We start from the raw sequence: 21,081 nt of genomic DNA, 5'->3' as shown, positions 1-21,081 counted from the left end.
CCCAGGTCCTTTGCTGGCGGTGCTGCCGGCTCAGGGAGGGGTCTGAGCCTGGGATGCGCCTGTTGATTGATTCCGCAATGCTTTTCCCTGTGCTCAGCAGCATCCTTGCACGTTGTCATTTAATCTTCGAAGTGAGATTGTGAGGAAGGCATGATGGTTACCCCCATTTCGCAGATGAGGAAACAGGCACAGAGAGGTGAAGCCACTTGCCCAAGGACGCACAGGTGGGAAGCAGCCAAGCCGGAATTCAAGCCCCGGCCACCTGGCTCCAGGGGCCCTGTCCTGACCAGAGCGCCCATTGCCCAAGGGCTGTGGTGACCTGCAGGGTAGACCTGGCCTGCGAATGTGTTCCGCCTCGTGGTGGTTTTGTTTATTTTTCACTGTCTTAGCCATCAGCACTAAAGGTCAGGAGATGACGCACACACTCGGTTCCAGCTCTTCTCAACACACCGGCAGCCTAAGAGTTCTGGCCCGGACCCCCCAGGAGGCATCATCTGCCAGGGAGGGGCCATGGCCAAGGCCACACACTCAGGGGAGGCTGCCCTGGCCAGGTAGGACCCTGGATTCCTCCAGAGCAGCAAGATGCTGGCACTGCCTGTCCGCTCTGCCCTCCTGCTGCCTCGCTCCTCCCCCAAGCCTCCGGGCCCCTCTTATGCTGGAATTTCAGACTCAACAACGTGGGCAAAGCCAGCCTCTCGGTGATCCTCGCCGTGTGGTCTTTGTGGAACCTGTGGCTTCACAGACTAGTTGCTGAGCCATGGACACACTTATTTTGGGGCCTTGAGGTTCACAGCACCACGGGTTATTTCTAGCCTTCAAACATTTGCTGGAGACATGAGTGACGTGCCAGAAGGCCATTCGTGGATAGGGTCAGCATGCCTGCCTCATGGTGGTGGTCCCTTGCAGGGTCGAGCTTAGTGCTGCTGCTTTGGCCAGAGGACCTTGCGACCTTGAGAAGCAAGTGCCACTCTCGTGAGGTCCGGAGCTGTGGTTCCTGCTTCCCAGGACTTGCCTTTTTTTCTTTCAGTTTTACTTCCCCCGATTTGGGGAGACTAGAAATGGCACCTCAAAGTCTTAATGAAAAAAAAAACGTTCTCAGAGTTCCCGTCGTGGCTCAGTGGTTAACGAATCCGACTAGGAACCATGAGGCTGTGGGTTTGATCCCTGGCCTTGCTCAGTGGGTTAAGGATCCAGCGTTGCTGTGAGCTGTGGTGTAGGTGGCAGACGAGGCTTGGATCCCGAGTTGTTGTGGCTCTGGTGTAGGCCGGTGGCTACAGCTCCAATTCGACCCCTAGCCTGGGAACCTCCATATGCCACGGGAGTGGCCCAAGAAATGGCAAAAAGGCAAAAAAGAAAAAAAAGTTCTCTGTCTGTAAGCATAATTTTAAAGTGTGTGTGTGAGGATGGAGAGGGCCCTGGAGGTTTCTGTTGGAGGCTGGCAGGGGGAGTTAGGATTTGCTGTTATTTAGCTTCAGAGGGTTCCACTTGTCACAGGTTTTCATCAGGTTGTTCGCTAACACATGTAATGCAATTTAGTGTAATTACATGAGAAAGTTTCAGTAGAGGTGTTAGAGTGACATGCACAATGCTCTCAGGAATGTCCTGTAGACAGCGTCGTGGGGTCCGTCTCCCCCGGCCCTCCAGGAGGAGACACACACTTGTCAAGACCCCTGGGATGTCAGCTGTGAAGGAAAAGGACATTGTCATCCAGATGTCGTGTCTCTACACCCCCAGCCACCCCCCCGGGTGGAGCATCAGGGGCCTCGGGACCTAGGAGGATGGTCTTCAGGGAGAACGTTTAAAAAAGGCCTGAGCCCCAGTCACGCTGGGGCCTCCATAGGGACAGGAGCTGCTGGAGCTTCAGCAGGGAGTGCTTTGGCATCCCCCCCAGGCTGGAGAGGAGTAGCCAGCCTGTCCTGTAGAAATGCAACATGAGCCACATTGAAAAAGGCACATGAGGGAGTTCTTGTTGTGGCTCACTGGTATCAGTGAGGACACAGGTTTGATCCTTGACCCTGCTCAGTGCATTAAGGATCAGACGTTGCCATGAGCTGCACTGTAGGTCGCAGACATGGCTCGAATCTGGCGTTGCTATGACTGTGGCTGGAAGCTGAAGCTCCAATTTGATCCCTAGGCTGGGAACTTCCATATGCCGTGGGTGGGGCCCCCCACCCCCAAAAATAGACAAAAAATTTAAAAAAAAAATAGGAATTTCCCGTCGTGGCTCAGCAGTAAGTGAACCCGACTAGCATCCATGAGGACACGGATTCAATCCCTGGCCTCGCTCAGTGGGTTAAGGATCTGGCGTTGCCGTGAGCTGTGGTGTAGGTCACAGATGCAGCTCGGATCCAGAGTTGCTGTGGCCCTGGTGTAGGCCAGTGGTTACAGTTCTGATTGAACCCCTAGCCTGAGAATCTCCATATGCCGTGGCTATAGCCCTAAAAGACCAAAAAAAAAAAAGGAAAAAAAAAGGCAAATGAGGAATTCATTTTAACAGTATATTTTATTTAACCCAGTTGACCCAAAATACTATCATTTCAAAGTGCAAGCAACAGAAACGATGATTACAGACATTCTTTTTCTCATGCCAAGTCTTCAGAATCTTCTGTGTGCTCCACCAGGAGCCACCTCTGTTCCCACCAGCCACTTGGCAGGTGCCCGGAAGCCACACGTGGCTGGGACAGCATATCAGGCACCACAGAGATAGACCTGAGTCCAGAAAGGAAGCCATCTGAGTGGTGGTCGGCTTCAGAGAGGCTGTCTTCTCTGTTGGCTTAGCTGTACTTGAAGTTTCCTCTATTGTGCAAAAATTTACCATTAAAATTATTTTAGGGAGTTCCCCTTGTGGCTCAGCGGTTAATGAATCTGACTAGCATCCATGAGGATGCAGGTTCAACCCCTAGCCTGGGAACCTCCATATACCCCAGGTGCGGCCCTAAAAAGCAAAAAAAAAAAAAAAAAAAAAAAATGTAGAAGTTCTCATTGTGGCTCAGTGAGTTAAGAACCCAACACAGTGTCCATGAGGATGCAGGTTCAATCCCTGGTCTTGCGCAGTGCACTGAGGATCTGGCGTTGCCATGAGCTGTGGTGTAGGTCACAGATGTGGCTCAGATGCATTGCTGCCCGGGCTATGGTGTAGCCTGGCGCTGCAGCTCCAATTTGACCCCTAGCCTGGGAACTTACATATGCTACAGGTGTGACCGTGAAACGAAAAAATTTAGTTTTATCTTATTCATATTTCACTGAAAACGGTGAAGGCTGAGGGGGCATTCCTTTCCCCTGACTCCCCAAGTTTTGTGACACCCTCGAGCTCTTAGGCCTTTAATGTCAATGTGGTTATTTTTAACCTCCCGAGCTTCACAGGGTAAGAAATTCTTAAATGAAGGTGCTCTTGGCAAGCAGCTCGCCCACGGCCCTGGCTCACCCATTAGGGTATCCTGCAAAGTGCTTTGACTTGTGATGAAAATATTGTGACTAGTGAGTGAAAATACTGTGACAAGCCGGAGGATTTCAGGTTGCCATGGAAACCTTCCCCCTCGATTGTCCCCAGTGAGGTGGGCTTAGCCGCAGGTGCCACTGCAGACGGCCTCTCTCCTTTGTGTTGTCTTGTTTAGAGGCCTGTTGTTCAGCTGTGGGCAGTCGGGGGCCTCAGCACGAGGACCTGCCAGCCAGGGCATCCCCACTGGCCCTTCCTTGCCTTTGGAGCCACCCGAGAGCCTGTGAGAAAGGGAAGCTTTGCAGGGGCATCACAGAATGTCCAGAAGTGACAGCTGGTTCTCGGCCCGTGACTCTGTGTTCTCCTGCAGGTCACTTCCTAATGGCCTGGTAAACCCAGCCCAGCCTTCCCTCTCCTGAAACCTGCCCTGAGCTTCATCCAGGCAGAGCTGGAAATAGGGGGTCTGAACCGGGATTTGTGGGAGGCGGCCTCCTCCTCCCAGGATCACCAGGAAGTAGCCTGGGAGGCTTCCGCTTTGCACTCCCCACCCCAACCCCCAGGACCTCAGGGCTGCAGCCATGGGAATGGTCAGCCCAGACCCCCAGGGCCATGAGGCTCGGGCACAGTGGGAGCAGGAGCTCCCTGGGCAGTGCAGTTTGCTGGGAAAAGAAGGACAAAGCCCCTTTGGGAAACTGCTCATTTTGGTGATGGAATCGTGGGGTGGACACCTCCTCCAGCCCAGGAAAATAGTCTTTCTCTACTTGGGGGCCTTCCGTCCCCAGACAGGGCCTGGAGTGGAGTCCAGTCCAGATGCCAGGCGGCTCACTGTACTCAGCCCATGACCCCGCACCCCGAGGCTCTGCCCGGTGTGAGTCCCTGCTCCTTCTTCCTCTGTGCAGGGCCCCCGGATGCCGACAGCCCACTCTGCCTCCCCTACAAGACGCTGGTCTCCACGGTGGGAAGCATGGTGTTCAGCGAGGGCGAGGCCCAGCGGCTCATTGAGATCCTGTCCGAGAAAGCCGGCGTCCTTCAGGACACGTGGCACAAGGTGAGCCCCACCACTCTGAGCCACTACCACAGTCACTGGCTGCTGTGGCTGGTGAGCAGCTGGCCAGGTGGCCACCCCCGCCTTCCCCCACCCCGGGAGCCAGTGAGTTGCAGTGGTTACCTGGTCTGCTGAGGCTTGGGCCCCAGTCTCCCCTGGGTGATGCCCAGCAGGCTGGCCACACACGCTTGCCCAGCTGCAGGGTTGACGGAACACCTCCAAGTACCTCTCAGCAGAACCCGCACCCCTTCCCAGGTTGGGCTGCCTGAATCACCCTGCAGATGCTTTGTCTTCAGGCTCGGCCCAGCCACTGCGGCAGGAGGGCCATTAAAAATTGGGGGGGAGGGCCCTGGGTTGAGGGGTCTGGGGTGGAGCAGAGGAGCTGGGCCCCACTGGTTTGCGGCCAGGGCTCGGGGTGCAGGATGGAAGGAGTAGGACGCACCGTGTGTGCAGGAACCCCGCGACGGACCCACAGCACCTCTCTCTCCTGCAGGGGAGCCCGCACCCACCCTCTGGAGCTTGTGGCGCTGAGCTACCCCCAGGAGGTGCTGTATTGGCATGTTTGTTCCTTAGAGCTGGGATTGTAGGTAATTTTGCTGGAGGATTTTGTGGCACCATAGTGATGAGAGATGTTGGGGAGTGTCCTGACTGACAGCCAGGCTGGTGGCCTCTGCCCTGAGGCCACTGGGTCACTCCCCCCGCCCCAGCCCTTGCTGAGGGGTGACGAGTCCTCTGGCTGCAGGGAACTCCTTGCTTGGTGAGGGGGCCCTTCTCCTGGGTCTGAGTGGTGGAGGTCAGGACGACCACTCCCCTCCAACAGACAGGAGAGGCCTGGACTCAGGTCCCTGTGCCCAGAGTACACCCTCCCCCACCTACGGCTTCCACGCTTCAGCTGGCAGCCTGCAGGCCAACGCAGCAGCTAAGGGATGGGCACCGAGCCGGAAGCAATGGCTGATGGCGCCTCAGCCAGGAAAAGGCCCTGGCCACAATCGACCTGGGTTGGGGACCCACCACCCTCCTAAAAACTACCCGGGGGCCACAGGGCCAACCAGCTCCTACACCCAGGGACGTGAGGCCTGGCAGACGGGGTGGCTGAGCGGGCGGCCTCCCCTCAGAGGTGTCCAAGGTCCGGATGGAACCGTTCCCACGTCACCAGGCCGCTGCTCTGGTCACGGGTCAGGGTCTGGTGGCTGCAGTCTGGGTTCAAAGAAGGCGCCTCTCTGCTCCTGTTAATGAGGCTCTTTGGGCATTTCTAGGCCACTCAGAAAGGGGACCCTGTGGCCATTCTGAAACGCCAGCTGGAAGAGAAGGAGAAGCTGCTGGCCACGGAGCAGGAGGATGCGGCCGTCGCCAAGAGCAAACTGAGGGAGCTCAATAAGGTACAGCCAGCATGCCAGGTTGTGGGGTGGCCTCCCCTCGGGCTGTGAGGCTGTCGCTGCCTGATGACCTCTGCCCCTAGGAGCCCAGGCCACAGCCGCCTTGGGAATGCACCCATGGAAGGGGATGGCTGGCCCCACAGTGGTGGCCGTCTTTTCAGAGTGATGCCTTGAAAGAAGGAGGAACACAGTCAACCCAAGTTTCTTTCTTTCTTCCTTTCTTTCTTTCTTTTTTTTTTTTTTTTTTTGGTCTTTTGTCTTTTTAGGGTCACACCCACGGCATGTGGAGGTTTCCAGGCTAGGGGTCCAGTCGGAGCTATAGCTGCTGGCCTACATCACAGCCACAGCAACTCGGGATCCGAGCCGCGTCTGTGACCTACACCACAGCTCACGACAACACGGATCCTCAACCCACTGAGCATGGCCAGGGATCGAACCCGCAACCTCATGGTTCCCAGTCGGATTTGTTTCTGCTGCGCCACGACGGGAACTCCAACCCAAGGTTCTTTCCTTAAAAACTAGAGCAGAAGCTCAGGAGGAGGGGGGTGTGTGGGCTGCTGCTCTTCCTTCTCCGATGTCTGTGGAACGGTCCTGTGATGGCCCAGCCTGTGGCACTTGTACCCGGTGAATACAAGTATCCGTGCTGCCGCCACAGGCCGAGAGTCTTGTTGTGGGGGCGGGAGGCTGTGTCAGTGCTTGCAGCACACAGCTGCTCTGCCACCACTGCTGGCGGGGTTTGGTCCTGGCCTTTGTCCTGCGGAGGAAGTCATGGTCACACGCAGTTTGAAAGCTGTCCTTTCCCGGTGAAATAGTGTGAGCTGCCCCGGCCCTCTCCCCTCTCGCCTGTCTCCTCTGTTAGGGCATCGGGTGCAGGGAGGTGGCCTGGGCTTCTGAAAGTCCCTCGCCACTGGGACTGCTACCCTTCCCCGGGCCCCTGCATCTGTTCATTCACGAGGAACTAGAAACGAAGCAGTCTGAGCTTCTGTCCTGAGAGGAGGGACACGGCTCCTAGTCAGAAGGGAAAGTTTCTTTGTGGGGCATGGACGGTGGGAGCAGCAGGCGAGGCTTTGCTGTGGTTACTTTGGGTTCTGCTCCACCCGCTGAGGAAGAGGAGGGAGAAAGGCAGGTATCCGAGCCCTCCCCTGGTGGCACCTCCTCCCTGGGGGCCTCTGTCTCCACGGGAGCCCGTCTTGGGTTGTGGTGAAATGCAGGGCAGCTGAAGCCACCTGTCCCGCTCCCAGGCTGACCTTGCGCGTCCCTCCCCACCCCGGCTGGTGGCGGCCACAGGCCCCGAGCCTTGGCACTGCAGAAGTGGGCCAGGGCTGCCAGTCGGAGCCCTCCCAACCCAAGGTTCTGAGACCAGCAGCCCCGGTGGAGTCTGATTTCTGGGGCTGTTCTTCCATATCCCCTTTCTGGACAAACTGAGAAGATGTTGACCTCCAAGATAAAGCTCAAGTGAGAGAAAATAATGGCGATTGTTCCCAAGGCTAGTGGCCCTGTGGCTCCCCAGCCAGTTCCTTATGGCAGCCCCTGAGTTTAGAAGGGGCCAGAGATGCGATGAGTTTTGATGGCCATTGCTAGGGTCGCCCGCCGCGGTGGGCAGGGCCACAGGTGTAGGGGCGTTGCACCTGTAGAACGAGGCCCTTTAGGTGCCACTCCTCATGTTGGACACTTGCTCCCCTCGGGGTGCCACTCGACGTGGTTTCCAGATCACAGCACAGCTCACACACAGACACCCTTCCCGACCAGATGCGCTTCCCACCCTGCCCTGGTGCACCATCTCCCCATGAGACAGGCAGGGGCTTGGTTGCCATTGCCCATCGCACCCCCGCCCCCACCCCCCAGGGCTCCAGGCCTTGGCTCTGGGGCGAGGAGAAGTCCATCAGCGCATCCAGCTGGGCCCGGTCTCCCTGACGCCATCCTGCTCCCCAAACCCAAGGAAGTCCTCCTGGGCCCTCTGTTGATTTGGTCCTGGGAGGGTCCCTTTTAAGTGCTTGTGGCTCCCAGTCTTCAGACCCAAGTCTGTACCCCAATACCCCCTGCTTCCCCTACCCCCATCTGCTCCCCCATGAGCCCCACTCCTCACTCCCTGACCCGTCTGCTCCCCAATGAGCTGCATCCCTTGCTGCCCCACCCCCGTCTGCTCCCCAGTGGGCTGCTCTCCTCAGCGTCCCATCCCTGTCTGCTCCCCAATGAGCTGCGCTCCTCGTTCCCTCCTTGAGGCCTCTCCGAATGCCCTTCCCTGCTAGGCTGGCTGGAGATCTTATCCCTGAAGCCTCCATTTGATTCTCCTCCTGCAGGAAGCCTGCCAAGGGCATTTTCCCATCCCAGCACAGGGGTTGTCATTACAAGTGCACCATCCTTTGTGTCCCGTGTGACCCCAGCCTTCTCGCTTGGCTCATCAGCATGTGGCCACGGAGGCCCAAGGCCGGTGCACAGCTAAGCAGGAGCCTTCCGTGCTTCAGGCATCTGCACCTGTCCTCCTGTGCTCCTAGGGTCCACAGGCGCTGGGTCCCTGCCACTTCTCTGTTGAGAGTTTTGAGTAGAGCGGATGGTCGACTGTTCTGGGTCACATCTCCCATTCCAGCCCTATTGAGGAACGTTACATGAGAGACTAAATTATTGAGAACATGGAAGTTTCTCCTAATCCCACCAGGAGCTGGGGCGGGTGGGTAGGATCTATGTTTCGTCTTTAGTTCCACCCACAGTTTCGTTGTCCCTGTAGGGAAGTTTTTATAGGTGCCACAGAGGGTTTTGGTCAGCTCTTTTTCTGGTGGTCTGAGGCTGAAGGCATGGTTTATACACAGGCTGTGTGGACCGCCTGCGAGATCATGCTTCAAAAGTAGGTGAAGTCAGCAGAATTGAGTTCAGGGACCATTCTGGGCACCAGGTCACAGGCTCAGGCATCCTGAGATCTCTGTCCTGGCTCTGGAGCAATTTGGGGACCATATTCGAGGGTTTCAGGAACCACACACAGCGGTGGAGCCACCCTCCTAGAAAACCATTTTCCAGCTGTTGTCTGCTTGGGCACCAGGGGCCTCTGTCCCAAAGTGATGGTCTGAACTGGACCCCATTCTGTACTCACTCGGGCCCGAGACACATCCTTCGTGGCCTTCAGGGAGGGTGTGCTCCAGGGAAGAGGCAGGAGGTGCTCCTTTTGGAGGCCTTTTGGTGGGAGCTGCCTCCTGTCCTCTCCTCGGCCAGCCTGGGAGGATACACTATGCAGGGGCCCCTCTCGTCCTGGGATGCAGAGCGCGTTTCTGAGCTGATGGTGCTCCTGATGGTGCCAAGTCAGGGAAGGCAGGGCTCCAGTCAGCCACCACTAGTGACTGTGTCTTTCAAGAAAGTAAATCCAGAGTTCCCGTCGTGGCGAAGTGGTTAACGAATCCAACTAGGAACCATGAGGTTGCGGGTTCGGTCCCTGCCCTTGCTCAGTGGGTTAACGATCCGGCGTTGCCGTGAGCTGTGGTGTAGGTTGCAGATGTGGCTCGGATCCCGCGTTGCTGTGGCTCTGGCGTAGGCCAATGGCTACAGCTCCGATTCAACCCCTAGCCTGGGAATCTCCATATACCACGGAAGCGGCCCAAGATATAGCAAAAAAAAAGACAAAAAAAAAAAAAAAAAAAAAAAGAAAGAAAGTAAATCCGATCCCTCTGAGCTCTTAGAAGAAAGAGAAGCCATGGAGGACCAAACACATACTCTGAGGAAAAGCTGGCTTTTCCCTGCCTTAAAAAAAAAAAAATCCCAGGGACAAAAGGGAGGAAAATCCCATTGAATTCTGGAGACTGAGACCTTTTCGCCCTGACCCAAGTAGATGCCTAGAACTGCAGGAGACCTGCTCAGGGTCAGGAGGGCTGTCCCCAGACAGCTGCTTAGCACCAGCCTCGGGGTGTCCGGCGTGGTGAGCAGAGGCAGATGGAGTATAGCCTGCATGTAGCTGCACCACCCACTGCCGGTGTGGCCATGGGCACATCGGGGCGTCTCTGAGCTTTGGCTTTTTCTGAGTCTGGACTGTGTACTTCAAGGGACCTCTTGTGCTGGCAGGCCTGGTGGGGCAAGTGTCAGAGGAAGCCTGGCAGACCCCTGAGTCCCCCTGAGCTGCCCTCTCCTGCGTCTGTAGAGGCACCCGGGCTTAAGTCAAAGTGGGTGTCTTGGGGGCCTGGATGTTGGGGACTGAGCCAGACCGGGGTGTTGTCATCCCAGCAGAGCTCAACCAGTGCCCCTGGAGGGCCCAGGGACAGGATGCTGTGTCCCCAGCTCCTACTGGTGTCCATTGCGGCCAAGACCTGGCAGCCAGCCCTCCACCAGTCAGGCTGGCAGGGTTTCCAGGGGTCCCTCATCCCCTGTTTGTTCCCTGTGGGGCTGCTCGGGTTTGTCTGCGAGCTCAGCATGAGGGTCTCAGGACACCTGAGCCCCAGGTCATGCTCTGGGTTGTGAGGATCTTGGTTTCCTCCGATAAGCTCCTGCCCCCTGCCACCTCACCCACCCCCTGCCCCTGTCCTTTGCTTTCTCCCAGGAGCTGGCAGCGGAAAAGGCCAAGGCAGCAGCCGGGGAGGCCAAGGTGAAAAAGCAGCTGGTGGCCCGGGAGCAGGAGATCACGGCCGTGCAGGCGCGCATGCAGGCCAGCTACCGGGAGCACGTGAAGGAGGTGCAGCAGCTGCAGGGCAAGGTGGGCAGTGCTGAGGGCCGGGGGCTGGAGCGCTCCCCATGGGCGGATGCGGGTGCCCGCGGAGGGGTTCTTCAGAATCCGGTTTGTTTTGGGGAGGAGGGCCTGTCCTGTCTGGCCAGATGGTGTCAGCCAGCCGGCCGTGTGTGTTTAATGTTAATAACCAAGAAAACGTGAAATACATTTTAAAAATCACTTTTTGAAAACACTCTGTTCCCAAGTGGTCAGCCCTGTGTGCCGTCCCCTGGAGGCCCATGGCTCAAGTTCTCAGCCTCCCTGTGACCCTGGAGTAGTGCTGGCTCTGCCTCATCCACTCGATGAGGGAGGAGCCCGGGAAACAAGGTCTGGAAATTGCACAGCCCCAGCGTGGGGCTTGAGGCCAGCAGAGCCCGGCCAGAGTCCGAGCCCTGAGCCTCATCCTCTCCAACCTGAGCTCTGCTCGGGGGTGGGTCGTACCGTGGGAGGTCCAAGGGCAGGAAGTGAGGCTTCCTGGGGCAGCCGTTGGCTGTGGCTTGTGGCCTTGTGCTGAGTCTCAGAACGGTTGACTTGGATGACCTCAGTCAGTGGCCGAGCGCACGCAGCGTGTCCGGGGCCCTGGGCTGAGCACCTGGCCATGTGTTCTCAGGCCCCCTGTTCTTGAGGGTCCTCCCCACCTTTTGCGGAGACCGCGGAGCCCCCGAGGCTTTGTCTGCAGGCTGGGACCTTGCTAACCTGGCCCCAGAGGCGGCCCTCTTTCTAAGGCTGAGGAGTGGCGTCTGATGCCCCTTCAATGACTTTCCAGATCCGGACGCTTCAGGAGCAGCTGGAGAATGGCCCCAATGCGCAGCTGGCCCGTCTGCAGCAGGAGAACTCCATCCTGAGGGACGCCTTGAACCAGGCCACGAGCCAGGTGGAGAGCAAGTAAGCTTGCGCCCTGTCAGACACTCTGGCACCTCCCCAAGGGCCTGGGGTGGAAAGGGTCCCTGGGCCCCCAACCCCCGGCAAGGCCGCCATGGGCAGCCCCCTCTCCCTGTGGACCTGGGCTGGCTGTGCAGGTCTTTGCCTGCCCATCAGGGGCTCTGTCCTGACCCTTCACCTCTGGACTGGTTCTGAGCCCCTAAGCCTGCCTCATGTGGCCAGCATCCTCATGTGGTTGGGCCACGTGAGAGTGCATGAGCTCCAGCCAGTGAGCTCCTGGCATCCTTGTCAGTGGAGCCCCCTCTGGTCCTGGCTGGTCCTGGCACCTTGCTTTCATGTCGTCTTCACAACATCTCAGTGTGAAGCTTTTTAAAACTGGTTCTGGTCCAGAGTATCAAGGCCAAGCTGACCATCCAAGATCAGGGTCTGACGTGATGTCAGGACCTGCCGTGAGCCTGAGCACCCCGATCCCCGCTGGTCAGGCCCCCATGCAGGAGGGACGTCTGCTCCTGATGCTGTGATGATGTGTTTGGTAACACACAGCCCGGCCACTGGGCGGGGGGTGGGGGGGTCTCGTGCCCAGTATAGCCGCTCAGGAGCTGAAGCGTGGGGACGTCTCTGGGAAGCCCCCAGGGACCACTTGCCCAGAGGGCAGCGCTTAGCCTCACCCTGCTAGGGACGCTGTCTTCTGAGCCTGCAGTGTGAATGTCACCATCTCAGCAGATGGGCCCACAGGAAGCCCTACTGCATTTCCTCTTGGTTCCCATTTCTTTGGCCTGAAGTGGCCTTTAGGGACTTTCTGGGGTTCTCATTATCCCTGGAGCAGCCCCTCTTCCCCAGGGGAGATGGGTGTGAGCAGAGAGCAAAGGCACCTGGGGTCCTTCAGCCAGGGGGTGGGCGGGGAGAGCGTCACCCACAAGCAGCACCAAGATCGAAATGTGCACCCACATGGCTGCTTTTCTGGCAGCCCCACTGGCTCTGCGTGAGGTCACCGGCCACCCTCTGCAGCCAGTCCCTTCTGTCAGGAGGTCCTCTTCATCTTCTTGGTCCTGACCCGTTGCCAGGTTGGTGGTTTGTGGCTGCAGTTTCCTTAGCATCCACAGCAGAAGGTGACCGTGGGGGCAGAGAACACTAGCTTCCTTCTTGTGCAGGGGACCGCTCTAAAGCCCGGAGACCTGTCACCCTGAGATGCAGCCGCTGACTCCATCCATCTGTGGAAGCTCTGCCACGTGGGACAAGTATCCAGGCCCTCCCAGAGGGCCACCCAGCCAGCCTCCCACCCCATCCTAGGATGCTGGGGTCCAGCCTCTCATGTGGGCTCCTGTCAGGAGAGCATGTGCTGAAGGCCCTGCAGAGGCCCCTTGGCTGGACAGTTGTCCTGCCTTTAAGAGGTGTCTTGTGCTCATGAAAGGAGGCTGACGTGCCAGTCAGTGACCCCCTCACACCAGAAAGGGCAGGTCTTGAGTTTCCCCTTTTTCCTGTCGGTCAAGCCTCTTGCTGTCACTCCTAAACTTCCTCCCCGATCCCCACACCCAAGCTTTTGTGCAGTGTTGAGGGGTCTGTTCTGTAACGTGCCACAGCCGCCCGCTTCGGAGCCCCCCCTCCGCCCAGCCTGGCTGTGGTCCAATAGGCCAGTGAATCTGGTGTGTGGACTCATGGGATGCTGCCCCCGGCCCTGTAGGACAGCGGGGCAGGCCAGCCTGCTTCCCAGGCTGCTTTAGTGTGTTTTGGTCTTTGCTCCCAGTGGCGCATCTACTGTGCTTGTGAAACAGCATCTTCGACAAAACACATCACACCCCTCATGGGTAATGACATAAAGGGGCTTCCGGGATGGCTCCAAGACTTGGGTGACCTAAGAAAGAGTGGGTGCCCTGGAGGAGACGTTCAGACCACTGGTTCCCAGCACCCGGGGCAGCTCTCAGGGCTGGTGAGCCGCCTTCTGTCCATCAGTGGGGGCTTCTCACTGTCTCGTAGGCAGAATGCAGAGCTAGTGGGGGCTTCTCACTATCTTGCAGGCAGAACGCAGAGCTGGCAAAGCTCCGGCAGGAGCTGGGCAAGGTCAGCAAGGAGCTGGTGGAGAAGTCGGAGGCCGCACGGCAGGAGGAGCAGCAGCGGAAGGCTCTGGAGGCCAAGGCAGCTGCCTTCGAGAAGCAGGTCCTGCAGCTGCAGGTGAGTCCAGGTAGCAGCATCTCCATGCCCCCCTTCATCCCAGCCACCAAGCGTCGCTTGCGTAGCAGGCGTGGGCCAGGGTGTCCCCTTCCCCGCTGTGACTGTGATAGCTGGGAACTCGGGTAGGGGCTGAGACTCAGGTTGGGGCTGGAGCCCTCAACCTTGGCCTTGTTAATACTGTTAACCAGGTAGCATCAAATGTGGGTCTTCTGTGTACTGATAAGCATGTTCTAAACACATTGTAAGCATTAACTCAGCTAATTCTCCTTGTAACCCCATGAGGAGGGCACTGTTATTACCTGTAATTTACCCACACTCTAAGGGCACCGAGCTAAGCAACTCCCCCAAGTTCCTACAGAGCCAGGAGTGGAACCCCCGAGGCAGCCCCAGAGCAGTGTCACCTCCCACACTTGCCGCCACCCACGGCCTCACAGCTCCAGCGTAGCCAGGCCACAGTGAACGCAGCCTCTGGCTTCAAGGCCAGGTGGGTGTTTTTCCTTCTCGGCCTCTGGATGTGGCCTCAGCTCATGTTTTCCCAGGAGGATGCCTCTTCTCCAGAGGGAGGAAGATCGTGCCTCCACCCCCAGCCCCACCCCGGAGGGCACTGGGCAGCCTCCAGTGGCCCTTCGGCCTGGGGTGCCTTGCTGCCCATTGACCTGACGACTTCTGCATCCCCCCCACTGGCCTGGTTCAGGCAGGATGACCAGGCTAGGGGGCAGTTGTCACAGGTGTGGGGAACATACATGCTGTTTGTAGCTTCTTGTGAGAACAAGGAAACCCCGGGACGCACACGGCTCTGGAGCCGGCTCTGCTCGGTCACCGGAGCTAGGCTGTAGCACGTGGGACGATGGGGCAGTTTATGGAAGGAACTAGAACAACAAACACAAAATTGTAAGACTGGTATCCAAGTGTGTGCAAGGGTCTCAGAGAAAAAGGACAGATAAGCAGAGCTGGGAATGTTTGGGTAGAACTGAGGTGGATGGTTAGATGTTCACTGTCCTGTGAAGTGGAGCCACCCTGACTGGTGGCATCAGAACCCCTGGGGCCTGGCCAGGGGCTGTGTTCTCAAGGCTCTCAGGTGGTTCTGGTGCCTCTGGAGCTGCAGCCTCCCCTCTGGTGCCCAGCTTATCACCATCCCTGTCACTCAGAAGCCCCAGACTCTGAGCCTCTCCTCCCATCAGGTCTCAGGAATGCTGGCCACACGGAGTCCATTCTTCCCCTCGGACAACAGAGATGCCAGGAGTGACTGAGGCTGGGGCAAGCGGCTGCCTAGTCGCTGCCCCCCGCCCCCTGTTCCTGTCAACAGCGGGGCCCCAGATTTCAGAGCCTCAGTGTCCCCATCTGTAACATGGGTGTGACAGCAGCACCTGAGATTCACCAGGCTGACACACATACAATGCCTAGACAGTGTCTTGCCAGAAATGGTTGTTACCAGGTCCCACCCGGGGACCCTCCAGCTTAGACCTGAGGTCTCCCTGAGCCACACATCACAGTGAGAACGGGGCTTTTCCTTTCTCTGACGGTCCTTCCTTCACTGAGGCCCCTTCCCCAGAGCCCGCTCTTCAGAGGTCAGGGCGGGTGCGACCTCCTGGCTTCCTCTAGCAGGTGAGCTGGCCTGAGAATCCGAGAGGGTTTATAAAAGTCGTCGGTGCGGTGCGGGATGGCAGGGTGTGAGGAGCTCTCAACCGCAGGGCCCACTGAGGGCCCAGCCTCCTGCCCGCGTCCTCACAGCCCTCTTCCCTCTGCCGCTCCCCAGGCATCTCACAAGGAGAGTGAGGAGGCCCTGCAGAAGCGCCTGGACGAGGTCAGCCGGGAGCTCTGCCTCTCGCAGACCAGCCACGCCAGCCTCCGGGCGGACGCCGAGAAGGCCCAGGAGCAGCAGCTGCAGATGGCCGGTGAGGGCGGCGTGGGGCCGGGGCTCTGGGGGGGCCGGGTCAGTGCCGGGGCCAGAACCCATCAGCCTGCTGGTGAGCGAGGGCCAGGGACAGGCTAGAGGTGCCGGGGTCAGCTCAGGCCTGGAGTCAGAGGGGCTGGCTGTAGGGGGCAGGGCCTGTGAGCCTGGGTGTCCGGAGTGGAGCCCTAGGGGCTGGATTTGGGAAGTGGAGTCTGAGGATGGGGCTTGTGAGGGCTGGATGGGGGCGGGGGTGGAGGGTGCTGCCAGTTTGAGCCTTACCTGCTGTGGGGCCCCCACCTGGAGCCCAGGTGCTCCTGAGCTGTCGCTGGCCTTCTCTTCTAGCTCAGCATCCTCTGAGGCCAGGTTGGGAAGGTGGGCCTGTGGTTCCCCTGTGCTCACAGGTCGCCTTTTCAATCAGGAGATGGTGGCAAAGTCTAGGGCAGCGGGGGCCCCTGGAGAAGTAGGGCAGACGGCGCCAGTGACAGCTCCGCAGTCACTTGCTCCCCGGTATTTCCAGAGCCACTGCCATGGGCTGAGCACTCTCGTGGGAGCTCAAGGCTTGGAGAATGGATGAAGCAGTGGGGTCGAGGCATCTTCCCGCTAGAGAGACAGGCACAGTCAGGTAGACGGAGTGGCGTCAACCAGGTCACACAGCCCCGTGTTCAACAGACTTCAAGTAACCAACATGACCTAGAGCAGGTCCCAGAAACATCAAGCTGTGTATGTGACAGGCCAACTAGTAAATAGTTTTGGCTTCGTAGGCCAGACATGATGCAAAAGCAGCCGGAGACAGCATACAGACACACAGGCCTGGCTCTGGGCCAGTAAAGCTTTATTTAGGAAAACAGGCTGGTGGCCTGGGGTGGCCACAGGCCCAGTTGGCTGAGCCCTGCTGTGATGGGCCAGTTGTGCCTTTAGATGGGGTGGTCTGGGGAAGCCTCCCTGGGGAAAAAAGAATATTTAAGCCAAGGTTTGGGTGGTGGGAAGAGGCCCTCCTCACGAAGATCAGGAAAGGGCAGAAATGGCCAGTCCAGAGCCCTGAGAATAGGAATGAACTTGAAATAGAGACCAGAAGGTCAGCAAGCATGGCTGGAGAAGGCTAGTGTGGGGCCGGATGGGCAGGGCCTGGTGACCTTCCTGTGAGGAGCTTGGGTGCTGCGTGAAGTGGCGAGAGGCTCAGCGCGGGGCCAGGGTGATCCCGTCTGCACTTGCCGCACGTCTCTGGTGCTGGGTGGAGGAGAAAGGACCAAGGGCAGGAGTGGCCCAGGGACGGGGCTGGGCACAGGCAGTCTCAGAGGCGCTGGTCAGGATTCGGCAGGAGTGGGTGTTGTATCCACGGGCCTCAGAGATGAGAGAGTGGCCGTGATGAGACCAGTGAGGTCGCCTACGCAGAGCTCCAAACGGAAGCTCCGTCTGGAAGCGGCTAGTGGCTGAGCCTGGGTTTTGGGGGTGAGACCAGGGTGGGGGGCTGTGCAGAGTCATGCAGGGATGGCATGACGTTCAGAGCCGTGAGACTTAGAGGAGGTCACACCCCAGGAAGCCTCCTGCTCTTGGTCTCAGCAACATGCGCCAATCACCTAAAGAGGAAGTTTCTAGAAACTGCCACTGAAATCCATTCTAGATTTCCATCACTTTCCTGAGTGATCTGAGGGTGAAGATCACTTCTACCCAAGTGAGTCCTCGTGGACAGAGCCAGGGCATGGCTTTCTCCACCAGCTGATGAGATGCCCGGGGCTCAGAGCCTGCCCGGCAACATGGAGGTGCCGCCCCCCATCCCCGGCCTTCCCTGCCCTGACCCTCCACCTCCCCTTGTCCCCAGAGCTGCACAGCAAGCTGCAGTCCTCCGAGGCGGAGGTGAGAGGCAAGCGCGAGGAGCTGAGTGGTCTCCGGGGGCAGCTGGACGAGGCCAGGGCGGAGAACTCACAGCTCACAGACAGGATCCGCTCCATCGAGGCCCTACTGGAAGCGAGCCAGGCCCAGGACGCCCAGGTCAGCCGCCTTCCCCTGGGCGACAGGAGGGGCGGAGGAGCCCGCGAGACCCCACCTGCCCTGACCACTTGCCGCCGAGGCGTGTCATGGTGACCATGGGGCTCTGTCTCTCATTCCAGGCCAGCCGAGCGGAGGCCGACCAGCAGCAGGCCCGGTAAGAGGGCATCACCGGGGAGGAGCCCCTTTGAGACCCCCACCTGTCCGCTGTCCCTCCAGTGACAGCCTGGGCAGCGTGGTCAGGAAAGAAGGCAGCCTCGCATGGAGCTCCCTGCCCCTGGAGCAGCGGGGCTGGATGGAGAGTGGCTGGGCCTCGCCAGGGAGCATGGGCCTCCTGCTGTCTGTCCTCTGTCCATCCATCCATCTGTCCTTCTCTCCATGGGAAGGACTGGGAAGGTCTGTAGGGTGCGGTTTTAGGGGCTGAGGTCATAACTCAAACAAGAGAATGGTTACCCACGCAGAATGGAGAACCTGGGAGGTTGCCCAGACTCTGTGTACAGATGAGGACGTGCCAAGGTCCGCAGCCGGCCGGGGCGCAGGGCGGGGTGAGGTAACTCCCGTGGCCCCACCCCAGGCGTGCTCAGAATGCGAGTTTGCTGTTGCTGAGACCTGACGGGGGCGCCTCAAGCTAGGGGGCGTGAGTCCTTGGGACGGTCACCTCCAGATTTTGTGTCCCTCAGCAGATGCCCACGGGTTTGCGTGTCCTGGCTGCCATGGCCGGGCAGGTCCACGAGGCAGCCTCGTGGGCTGAGGCGTAGAGGTGTCCTCCGTCACCAGGCAGCTATTGGTCATGTCCTGGGCTGTCCGCCTACCGGACCCCCTTGTTCTGGCTGCCACTGCCAGCGAGTCACCTCCCTGTGCCTCCCCAGCATGGCCCGTGTTCCCTGGCCTCCAACTCTGGTTTGGGGGCTGGGGAAGAAGCCAGCCTCTCAGTGGCCCTAGAATGCCGTGCAGGACACTCAGTAGCAAAGCCTCTCTGTGCGCCTTTCTGGAAAGCTCAGGTGAACTTTGTTTCTCGTGGTGCTTGTAGGGGTAGCGAGGTTGTGTTTGTTTAGGCTTTTGCTCTTGTATTTTAAGATCAGATTCTTGGATCAAACAGCTAATGACTAGGTACTTAAGTCATGTTGCAAATAGGGTTGAGTCTAGTTTTTTTGCATCATGCGGATGTTTGGCCAAATTAGGGGTTTTTAAAATTTCCTTCTTGGACTGTTTATCTTTTTGTGTGTGTGTGTCTTTTTGCAATTTCTTGGGCCACTCCTGTGGTATATGGAGGTTCCCAGGCTAGGGGTCGAATCGGAACTGTAGCCACCGGCCTACACCAGAGCTCACAGCAACGCCGGATCCTTAACCCACTGAGTGGGGCCAGGGATCGAACCCGCAACCTCATGGTTCCTAGTCAGATTCATTAACCACTGCGCCACAACAGGAACTCCTGGACTGTTTATCTTAGAGTTGTGTCTAGGCCAGGCCATCCTGTTCTGGGGTGGAGATGAGGGGTCCAGCCCTGGACGTCCTGGAACAGGGGCAGTGACCACCAGGAGGTGACTGTCAGCACCTCCTCACCCCCAGCCTGCTGCTTCTCTTTCCTCAAGGCCCCGTGCCTTTGGGGACGCTCTCGTGGCAATTTGCAGGCAGCTGGCTGCTGCCTGATGCAGGCGGCTGGAGGAGGGAGCTGGGAAGATCCCAGTGGAGCTTTGAGGGTGGGGTCAGGCTCTGTGGCCTAAAACCAACATCCAGGAAGTCAGCAGCTGTCTTCAAGGCCAGACGCAAACTGTTTAGAATAACGAGGTGGTGCCATGGAGGGCGTTGGGAGGGCGAAAGGTCTGTTCCGTCCTGCCGTGTGTTATTAGAGTGCCATTTCTCAGTGTTTCGCCACGGCCCACGATAAATACAGGTGTGTGTCCCCACCTGGGGCCGCCCTCGATGGGGCTTCCCTTCCACCCCCAGGGCCGTTGTAGTTGTGCTGCTTCTGGAAGCATCTGGGCTTCCAGACTTCAGATTTCTTGTGTCCCCAGGCCTCCCCTGTCCCAGACCTGAACGCAGAGGTGACCTACTAGTGTCATTTGAAGCCTCCTTCTCAGAACAGCCAGTGTAGCCCTAGCAGCGTCCACCCCTTGCTTTCTGGGTGATGGGGGTGGACGGAGGCCACTGGGCTCTGAGTCTAGAGAGAAGCAGGGAAGGCTGGGGCGGTCCCGCGGAGTCCGGCTCGGGCCTGAGGAGCTGCCTCTGAGTCCCAGTTACTAGGTTTGGACAAAGGATGTCCCCCTGCCCCCAGCGGGAGCTACTTGATGGTGTGCAGGTGATGGTGCTGTGTGTGGCTCCAGCCCAGGTGTCTAGGAGAAGCCCCAGCCTGTGACTTTCAAGGGCAGGTGTGGCCACAGAGAAGGGCCGGCTGACACGTGCTGTGGGACAGAGCAGGACCAGGCAACAGGGCTCAGTTCACCAGAAGAAAAAGTGTCCGAAAACTTGTCTGGGGTCCACCCCTGCACTGGCCACCGTGGCTGCTCTGACCTCTGCTGTCCCAACAGCTAGTGTCACCAAGTGGGACTCTGGTGACCTCTGTGCCTTGGCACTTGGAGGAGGTGCTGGGGTGGCTGCTTGGGCTCCCCTGAAACCTGTGCCCTGTGAAGGGAAGGGCTTGACCACAGTCCCAGGCCAAGGAAGGGGTCCCTCGGGACAGGACCAGGGGGGCTGCGGGCCCTTGGAGCCCAGCAGTGACATTGCATGTCCCTTCAGCCTCATGGAGCTGGAGTCACAGGTGTGGTGTCTGGAGAAGGAAGCCACAGAGCTCAAGGAGGCGGTCGAGCAGCAGAAAGCAAAGAACAACGTGAGTGTTGGGGCGCCTGCATGATGGGAAGGGGCTCGGCGACCGCTCCCCAAGGGGAGTGAGGGGCCCCCTCCCCCTCGGGTCCCACCTCCCACCAGTTCGCTTGGTCACATGGTCACCTGGCATCAGACCAGGCCTAGGAGCCCAGTGCTCCTGCAAGAGTACACAGGAGCCTCCGCTGTGTCGTCCCCCCGCCAGCCTGCCCCCAGCACCCAGGCCCTCCAGCTCTTCCCCAGAACCCCTCCTGCACTGCCCTGGGCCTGGCTGGGTCAGAGCAGCCATTTGGTCCAGGACCCTCTCTGAGGAGCCGGGCTGACCACCCCCCACACACTCCTTCAGACGAGTCTCACTGCGAGGACACCACAGGCCACAGCCGAGGCCAGAGCTGCCCAGGCCAGTGCTGCTGGGGAGGACTAGGTAGGCTTCTCCCTACTCCGGAGACCAGCCAGCCGGCCTGGCTCTTGACCCTCTCCCATCTCCACCCCCAGGACCTCCGAGAGAAGAACTGGAAGGCGATGGAGGCCGTGGCCTCGGCCGAGAGGGCCTGTGAGGAGAAGTTGCGCTCTCTGACCCAGGCCAAGGTCAGTGTCGGCACCACACTGGCCTCAGTCAACCTGCTAAGCAGACCACACAAAACACACAAAAGCTCTAAGGCTGTGCGGTTGCGGCCTTAGAGCATCTCAGAAATCCTCCCGGTGCCTGAGCCACAGCATCTTCTTGCTCACCCGCCCTCCTTGCCCGTCTCTCCTGCCGATGGAGGAAGCAGCAAGCCCTCGTCTGCTTTT

General features: G+C 58.8%; 1 protein-coding gene across 2 annotated transcripts in view; it reads left to right on the top strand.

The window, feature by feature from the left end:
- Window positions 1-21,081, top strand: part of RRBP1 (ribosome binding protein 1) — a 65,677-nt gene that overhangs the window by 36,191 nt on the left and 8,405 nt on the right. For both annotated transcript variants that reach the window (XR_014832851.1, XM_021078037.2), the window contains exons 3-12: window positions 4,336-4,484; window positions 5,738-5,860; window positions 10,374-10,526; window positions 11,305-11,423; window positions 13,436-13,589; window positions 15,346-15,484; window positions 17,303-17,472; window positions 17,592-17,626; window positions 20,206-20,296; window positions 20,785-20,877. Coding sequence is in view for 1 of the 2 variants with exons in the window: in XM_021078037.2 (XP_020933696.2) it covers window positions 4,336-4,484; window positions 5,738-5,860; window positions 10,374-10,526; window positions 11,305-11,423; window positions 13,436-13,589; window positions 15,346-15,484; window positions 17,303-17,472; window positions 17,592-17,626; window positions 20,206-20,296; window positions 20,785-20,877 (1,226 nt within the window). In the remaining variant the exon portion in view is untranslated. The remainder of the gene's footprint in view (window positions 1-4,335; window positions 4,485-5,737; window positions 5,861-10,373; window positions 10,527-11,304; window positions 11,424-13,435; window positions 13,590-15,345; window positions 15,485-17,302; window positions 17,473-17,591; window positions 17,627-20,205; window positions 20,297-20,784; window positions 20,878-21,081) is intronic.

The sequence above is a fragment of the Sus scrofa genome, chromosome 17 (genome assembly GCF_054392235.1).
Source record: "Sus scrofa isolate SSC_HxYL_T2T_F1_AM1 chromosome 17, Sscrofa_HxYL_maternal_Yorkshire_Landrace_v2.0, whole genome shotgun sequence".
In the NCBI taxonomy this organism is placed as follows: domain Eukaryota; kingdom Metazoa; phylum Chordata; class Mammalia; order Artiodactyla; family Suidae; genus Sus; species Sus scrofa.
The sequence above is the reverse complement of the archived record's forward strand: the minus strand, read 5'-3'. Positions and strand labels throughout refer to the sequence as shown.